The 9,364-nt window shown below is 30.4% G+C and overlaps 1 protein-coding gene across 1 annotated transcript; it reads left to right on the forward strand.

Moving 5' to 3' along the window:
* The first annotated feature begins 678 nt into the window (after positions 1 to 678).
* LOC122292624 (tetraspanin-3-like) lies at positions 679 to 4,465 on the forward strand. Its single transcript, XM_043101064.1, has 2 exons — positions 679 to 1,386; positions 3,890 to 4,465. Exons 1-2 carry the CDS (start codon positions 874 to 876, stop codon positions 4,229 to 4,231), a joined length of 855 nt encoding a protein of 284 aa, XP_042956998.1. The 5' UTR covers positions 679 to 873; the 3' UTR covers positions 4,232 to 4,465.
* Positions 4,466 to 9,364: the final 4,899 nt, after the last annotated feature.

The raw sequence follows: 9,364 nt of genomic DNA on the forward strand, positions 1-9,364 counted from the left end.
ATTACATTTTTTCACTATATATATATTTATATAAACACACATCACTTCTCAAAACAAATTAAGGGTAGCGTGAATTAAAAAATAAAATGAGATAATTTTAAATTAAAGATAAAAATTAAATAAAATAATAATATTATTATTTTAAAATTTGAAAAAGTTAAATTATTTATTATATTTTATATATAAATTTAAAAAATTATAATGATGATATAATATAAGATAATATTTTGAATTCAAACGAAGTCTAAAAATAAACATATTTTAAAATAAAAGGTATTAATAATTAGTACAGTACTAAAATTATAAAATATATATATATACACATACATATATATTATATACTTTTCAAGTTTATACGCTTCAGGATAAGTATATGTGCTAAACGTTGGGCAGAAGCAAAATTATTTTTTTCTTTTTCTTTCATATTTTTTAATATATTTAAATATTTTTAAAAAATAAAAAATATATCAACATATTTAAAATTACTTTTTAAATTATCAAATAATTTTTTTTTTGACCGACGGTCAAGAGGAGCGATATGCTTAAGCGGCATGCTAATATTTTCTTAAGTAAAAACCTAACTTTCAAAAAATGGACAGGTGGCCACTATGCATAGCGAGTACTACCACTTGGTTTGTCGAAATATCTGTTTTATATGCCTATTAATAAGACCCAGACACGGTAGGCACCCAATAAGCCTCTATCATTTGAGCTGTTAATCCTGTCAAAAACAGCACTCCAAGGCTACCCAACCAGCTGCAAGCTAGCTTGCCGAAGAAAAGAGAGCTAGCTAGGAGAGAAAGGAAGAAGGGAAAGAAAGAGAAAAGAAAACAAAGAGAGAAGCCAGATTGAGGTCAGAAGAAACCAACGATCATGAGAAATAGTAACCACCTGATTGGGGTGCTGAACTTCTTGACTTTCCTCCTCTCGATCCCAATCCTCGGAGGTGGAATATGGCTGAGCACCAGAGCCAACAACACCGACTGCCTCAAGTTCCTGCAGTGGCCATTGATAGTTATCGGCATCTGCATCTTGGTCGTCTCACTAACCGGTTTCGCCGGCGCGTGTTACCGGAACACCGTTCTGATGTGGCTCTACCTCTTCGCCATGTTCTTCATCATCGCTGCGCTTCTAGGGTTCATCATCTTCGCCTACGTTGTCACCGACAAAGGGTCCGGCAGGAAAGTGCCGAGTCGGACGTATTCTGAGTATTATCTGAACGACTACTCCGGCTGGCTGAGGGATCGCGTCATGGATGATAGCTACTGGTCCAAGATTAGCTCCTGCATAAGGGACTCCAAGGCTTGCAGAAAGATGGCAAGGACTGTTGGGGGTGCTCCCGAACCTGCTGAGACGTTTTATCGTAGAAACCTCAACCCTCTTGAGGTATGCAGAACTTATCTTTCATTTTTACTTACTCGGTTTTCTTATCATCTTCGATCTGGGAATAGCTTGAAAAGAGTTCATTTTTTCCCAATATTTTCATAAAAGAGCTTGGATATTATATTAATTTTATGGGTCGTTAGCACCAGAAAATAATTAATTAGAGAGGGCTATACCATTTAAAAAACCATTTTGGATTTATTTTCAAGTTTGCAACAATATAAATTATAAAAGAAAGCAGTTTTTTTCTTATTTCCTGTTTGATATCCTGTCTTAAGAGATATTTTTCAGAGTGAGTTCCTGTTTTTTCTTATTTCCTGTTTGATACACTGTTTAAGAGATATTTTTCACAGTGAGTTCCTGTTTGATGTTTCTGTTTTCCTTTCTTTTTTCTGGATTTCCCGGAAATTTTTTCTTAACTTTCAAATACTGGTTATTCCTTTTAAGACATCGTTTATTACGCAAATGATAAATCATCTAGTCTATTTTTATTTAATTATTATAATTTTTTAAAACTTTAATATAAAATATAATAAATAATTTAATTTTTTTAAATCACAAATAAAAATAATATTTTATTACATAAATGAAATAAAATAAATTAAAAAATTAAATAAAATGTTGAGAAAATATAATTATTATTTAAAACATCATGGAAGGAATTTTCGTATTTATTTAGTTTATTTTTACAGATGAGATATAATAAAATGAGATAAATTGTGATAAAAATTAAAAATTTAATTAAAAAATATTTTTTAATATTTTTATTATCTTTAAATTTAAAAAAATTAAATTATTTATTTTTTATGAATGAATTTAAAAAATTATAATAATTAAATGAGATAAAATAAATTAAAAAGTTTTGTAAAAATTAAATTCCGTAAACTATTATTAAATTTTCGTACTTTAGTGGTCGCGGTGGCCTTATTCATAAAGACCTAACACTAATAAATATGTATCACTGTGGCCAAACGGTACTTTTTTGGCATCTCTAATTCGGGATTCGATCTCCAAATTTGATGTTATTATTTTTTTAGAGAGTACATATTTTAAGATAAAGCAAAGATTAGATCAAGATGCTTTTAGGGTATGCTTTGGAGTTTTGTAGACATAAATTGAATTGTAATGATTTTAATTGAGCATTTAACATATGTATAAATAATAAAATATTATAAGATATAATATATTTATTTCATCCAGTCTTTTTTAATTCTTAAACGAGGATGGATTTAAAAATAATAAAAGTTGAATAAAATATTTTTAGAATATTATAATATTATTATTATTTTAAGATTAAAAAAAATTAAATTATTTATTATATTTTGTGTAAAAATTTAAAAAAATTATAATGATGAGATGAAAGATAAGATAAAATATTTTTTAAATCCAAACGAGTTCTAAATGATGTCAAATTTCATAGTGTAATAATTTAGAATAATGTTAGAAGTTTATTATTAAAATGAAATTTTTTATTAAAAGACATTTTGTTTTTCATCGTTAGGTAAACTAAAAAAAAAAAATTTTGTTACATACAAGTACAGTCGCGCACTAATCTGTGTACCAATACTGATTTATTCATACTTAAAATTTAAATTAACACTATTTTTAATAAAATTTATTTTTTAACCAATCACATCACATTAATATTCAGATTAATGCATAATTATACTTATAATTATATTTTAAAAAAAAAAAAACTCCTCTTTGCAGCCACAAATTTTTAAGAAGAATGTTGTGCGGTGGTAGTGTTGGGATGGCTATAGCCTTGATGCTCTGTCCAAATGAATTTACTTTTTAGGCCGAATATCTTTTTTCTCTTTCGTTTGGTTGCTTTTATGTTTTTGTTTTTATACGGCTATAAAATTCCAAGACACATTAAAAACTGTCGGAAGTTTGAACATCACATCATTGGATCGCAAAGTTGCTTGCATTTCTCTCAATCAAAGCCCGCCTTTTTCTTCCCAATTCTAATTATGAACAAAGTGGGAGTCTATTTAGGACATGATAACATATAGGACAGGTTTTGTTGGCTCCAGTCTAAATCCTATCATAGCCCTTTTGATTGACATATTGAAGAAAGTTATTTGCAGGCTCACTTTCATAGAAAATAATTGAGGGCTCAAAACAATTCCAATCTCTCTTGAACAAAAGGAGGGAAAAAAAAAAGAGTTTTGAGGTCATGAATTACAAAGGTTCAACCTTCAACCTTTGTATTTTTTGGTACAAGGTGGTTGTTTAGTCAGTTGAAAACATTTTCCGAACCTGCAAATACCATGTCTCGTATTATTGGCTAAAAAATAATGCAGTTTATAGCCAAAACATTTTACATTCAAACAAACAGATGTTGGGATTCATATCTTATCTTTAATAAGGACTTCACAGCATTAGTATCTGGGCTTGGACACTGTCTTTCAATCTTGTCTCTGTTTGTTTCAAAAGTACAGAAATGGTTGAAATAGCAACACTATATGGGCTAACAAATATACTGGTTGGTCTTGTGATATAGTCTGGTTGCTGCAAGCCTCCCACAGAGTGCGGCTATGTCTATAATAACGAGACCTATTGGACCTATGGAGTAGGGACAACAAGCAACCCTGACTGCAGTAAGTGGAACAATAATCAAGAAGGACTCTGCTATTCCTGCGACTCTTGCAAAGCTGGTGTGCTGGCCAGCCTCAAGAAGAGTTGGAGGAAGGTCTCTGTGATTAACATTGTTGTGTTAGTCATACTAGTAATCACTTATGTGATTGGCTGTGCGGCATTTAGGAACAATCGCCGGATTGATAACGATGAACCCTACAGCGAGACAAGGATGACAAAGGAACAACCTAGTAGACTCCATCTTTAATTATTACAGGGGAAACAAATAAAGCTTTATTTGTCAAAGATGTATAATGAAATTTTGGTATTCCTTTTAAGGGATATGGCATTACTTGGAGTCTTGGACAAGGTGAAGTTGGTTCGTTTTAAAGTTTGGTTGTATATGTTAATTTCAATGTCTTTTTGGTTTTTATCACTCTTTTATCACTTCTGTAACGAAAGACTTTTACTAGTGTATGTTGGAGGGATGGGATTTGATTGACGTGCTATGTAAATTACATGTATGATGGATCGTAGATGACCCCATGAAAATAGTACTATAGATAACAGTCATCGCCAAAACAATGAACTAACTTACGCATAGGAACTTGCTAAAACAATAAACTGGTAACAGCAAAAAACATGAATCTTTTACTCATTCAACGCCCACTTAGTACATGGTCCATTTACCCAGATATGAGGAAGATCTTTAAGCAAATTTCGGAATACATGGGCATGCTAAACTAAAAAGATTTTCAGGCTCTACTTACTTATTTAGTACTTCCTAACAGCCAAAAAGCAATAATTTCGTTGGTTTTTGTACACCTGGATTGTTTCAATGGTGAATGTGTAGCATAGATAGAAGTCCCATATTAGCTAATAGGTGTGCCAAGTGAAATTGGATCCTTTAAAGAATTATATAAAAGCTTAGGATATCGCGCGCATATGGCTATGGCATTCCTTCATGTTTAAAGTGTTTAAACCCCACCATTTTTTCTTAAAGAGTAAATTAAACAAATTCTTTGCTCATTGGATGATCACACAAAGATAGACAAACTGCAATATACCTGTTTGAATGGCCGCTAACGTTGGGAGTGCTTTTTATACATTCCTGAGCTAGAAGAACGGATTCCGCAAAGCAAAATTTGTTAGTGGCATTAGATCAAACAGTTCACGCGCTACAAAATCTGAATTCCGCAGTTTCAAAAGAACAAGTAGTATGGTCTTTGATATGAATGGCAGACTGAAGAGACGGAGGCGAAACAAAAGCTGATGAAAAGTTGGTTGCTTTCGTGTAGCTGACGGCTAAAAGACGAATGAAATTCTGCTATCATTCGGTAAACTGCGAGCGATTGGAACAGAACGAGAGAGAGAAGGATCAATAGAAAGTTGTGTTGGCTTCTTTCGAGCCCCATTTTCTTGCTTGAACGGAATGGATTATTGATAAATAAAAGTAAATATTATATATGTTTGAAAAGTAAAAATAATAAATAGATATTCAATTATTGGATTCAAAATCGATAAAAGAACTAATTAATTCAATACTATTTTTTATTTATTTTTAGAAAATCAAATGCCTACATACATACGCTCTAATGATATTGCAGGTCAAATTCTATAACGGAAAAACACACTTTAGGTTTATATTGAAAGGTTTTTTAAACAGTGAGATGGGATGATTTTATATAAAAGTTGAGAATTAAATAAAATATTGTTAAAATATTATTTTTAATATTATTATTATTATTTTGAGATTTGAAAATGTTGAATTAAGATTTGAAAATTTTGAATTATTTGTTATATTTTGTGTGAGAATTTGAAAAAATTACAATAATAAGATAAGATTAGATAAGATAAAATGAGATGGATTGAGATGAAAAAGAACAAAAAGTCCCCAATCATATGTACATCCTTGCAACTCTTCCCAATACTTCAGCCTTGTTTGATTACATAGTTCAGATGAGATGATATGAGATATTTTGTTAAAAGTTGAATAAAATATTGTTAGAATACGATTTTCTAATATTAATTTTGTTTTGAAATTTAAAAAAGTTAAATTGTTTATTATATTTTGTATGAAAATTTAAAAAAATTATAATGATTAGATGAGATGAGACGAGACAAAATGAGATAATTTGATATTTGGTAACCAAACCAGGTAATTTTAGAGCATTCCTAGTGGACTCGTGAAACCCACAGCTTGGCTGTGTTTTAGCTCGTTTCCTTAAAAAAAATAAATCAGTTAAATAAGTAGTAAAAATAGTTATAGAAGCTTAGGGTGAAAGTTTAAATTGAAAAACCGGTTCGAACCAGATCGATTGGTTTGGTTTTTTACCTGTTTGGAACCAGGTTCTATATTGTAAAAACCAGTCAGATCCGGTATCGTTTGGGTTATGTGTTTTCCTCGACGAGACCAAACCGGTTTAAAAATATATATAAATTAAATTTTTAATATTATATAAAATATTTTATATATAATATATAATTATATATGAAATTTTTATATATAATCATTTATCATATATAAAATAATTTTATATTATAATTTATAATATAAAATTTTAATCTTAAATATGAATATTTGTAATTTATTTGATCATATATTATAAGAGTTATAGCATAATATAATTAACTTAACTTGTTAGTATTAATACTATGATATTAGTATAGTATGCTACTATGATATATATATTAGTATTATATTATGATATTAGCATAATATTATAATTTATAGTAGTAACTATAATACTATGATATATTAATATATAATAAAAATTGACACGATTAAAATAAAAAAATGGACCGAATCGGATTGAAAATAGTAAAATCAGAAGTATTGATTTAGGAGAATAACTGGTATAAAATCAGATTTTAAAAGTAAAGAATTGGTGTAACTAATTTGTTTTTAAAAATTCTACAAAACATGACCAAACTGACCGTTACATCCATAGAGGGGGTTAATTCTAACTAGCAAAATTCGTTCTCCATTCATTTTTTTTTTTTTTTTAACTTATTTATTTTCTTTCATGTCTCTTGCGACGCTCTTCTAAGTGGAACTGGAGCTCTCTAGGTACGAAAGATATCATGCCTCATTTGGTTACATAAAATAATTATCTTATATTATTTTATCTAATCTAATTTTATCTCATTTAATCGTTATCATTTTTTTAAACTTATATACAAAATATAATAAATAATTCAATTTTTTTAATTTTAAAATAAAAAAGTATATTAACAAATTATATTCTAACAATATTTTATTTAACTCTCATCTCATTTCATTTCATATCTTTTTATCAGTAGAACTAAACGAGACCTTGGTATCTTTTTTAATAAACACATAAATGAAATTTGATATACCTAAGAGTATAAATCGGTCCGATCCGAGAGGGATGATGGACCGGTTGATCATTTTCCCGATTTATTTTTGATAACTTTTGTTGTTCCATCATGCTTGTTATGGTGCTGTGAGAGCAAAGCACAGTGGGGAGATATTTTAAGTAAACAAGCCTGCCATTTGAAAGCAACATGACAGATAGTGTCATTTGCTATTTGTTAACAAATTCAACGTGCCGTGATTAAAGGGGTGGGAACGGGGAAAAGTTGGGATTGCAAATGATAAGATTAACATTATATGGCCAAAAGAAAAATGACAGGGTGGGTTGAGGAGCGAATAAAGGATGTAACATCCATTCTGATAATGAAGCGCCATGGGTCCCCAGAATGACACCATTTTTTCTGAAAAAAAATCTATTTATTTATCAACAGTTGCATCATAATACTAATCTAGCACATAAAAGTATTTAAGTATTTTGAGGTTTTTATAAGTCTAATGAATTCCACAACAAGTAGTGGTATTCCCGGGACTTTGTTAAATCCAGGGCCTTCACTCTAATCTCTATGAAGTGGTTGAAAATCCACCCCAAGTTCTGACTCCACACTCAGTAGCATTCCTCACAAGCATTCCCCACAAAGTGGAGTTATCTTATCCAAACTAAAATTCCTCACAATCAGATTTTTTTTTCTTTTGCTGTTTATACCATTTTAATCAAAGTGGAGTTTTATCATAGCATTCCTCACAAGCAGATTTTGTATGTGGTGTGCTATATGTGCTTGGTCTGCTATGGTTATTGCAAAAGCAAGGTGTTAACGGCATGTTTCGTACACCTTTAAACCACGCTCTAACGACTTGGGTATTCAAGTTTTTACTTGCACACTTAGAGAAAATACAAAGAGTTGGGGCTTTGGTGTAGGCCAGAGAGTCTATGATGTTTAAGTTAGTATCACTTTAATAGTTTATGCGAGAGAGTAAATGAATCAGGGGTGTTCCCTGATGATTGGCTTTTATGCTAGGTTTTGTGAGAGGGGGGGGGGGGGGGGGGGGGTAGAGGCATATGTCTCCTCAACTATTCCTTTGGTGTAGAGCGGAGAGTAGTTGTGCTGAAGGTAGATCGCGATAGATGTGTAGAATTTGAACTAAAGAATAAAAAGTTCAGGGCAAAGATGATGAGATTGGATCTTGTTGGCATGAATACCATGCATCAAGAATACTTCCTTATTTTTCAAAGGGAATTTTTTGAGGCATCAAGTCTCATTCCGGAGGTACATAGACATCTTCGTTCACACCTTATGGAGGTGTGTAACTAGTTAGGCAGATTATTTTTGTTCTAATTTTAGTGGTTGCCCAGACATATGTGGGCTGGAGAAACATGTGGTTGTGTAGCAATTAAAGATGTCATATTTTTATGGATTAGATCTTGTATATGCACAGTTGAAGTGACTTGTGTTTATTTTGCCTTATGAGACCTGGACAGTTTATTTTGGTTGAAATGGATAATTTGGTTTTGTATTTGACATGGATGATACACAACTTGTGAAAGGATGAATATGTGGTGAATTTTTGTGGACTGGTGGGTTGGACTGCATTGCTGAAATTATTTGTATTTTGATTCAGCAAAGTGTTGGTATTGGTATAGACTGCATTGCTGAAAGTGTTGTATTTTGAAATTATTGACAATGGACAGACATTGTTCTTTCTTAATGTGTGCGCTATAGACTGTGTTTTTAACTCGGACAAATTACTCAAATTTTCATGGCTTTATCAAGTTCTTTTTAAAACTTTCATTAGTAAACAAAGCTATACTATGTCAAGATTTTCCAGGAAATGTATTTTGTAAACAAGGCTATATTATGTTGAATAATTTGATTGAGGAAAAAAATAGTTGAAAAATAATAATTTTATGTAAAAATTAAATTATTAATTAATATATTCAATGTATTTGCAAAATATAAAAATATATATATTATTAAAATATATAATATTATATTATTATTTTAACTTTGGAATGAATAATCCAGTATGTATTAATATTTTCAGTAGCTTTGACTTTGCCGAATTCTC

This window comes from Carya illinoinensis, chromosome 13 (assembly GCF_018687715.1).
Source record: "Carya illinoinensis cultivar Pawnee chromosome 13, C.illinoinensisPawnee_v1, whole genome shotgun sequence".
Taxonomy (NCBI): domain Eukaryota; kingdom Viridiplantae; phylum Streptophyta; class Magnoliopsida; order Fagales; family Juglandaceae; genus Carya; species Carya illinoinensis.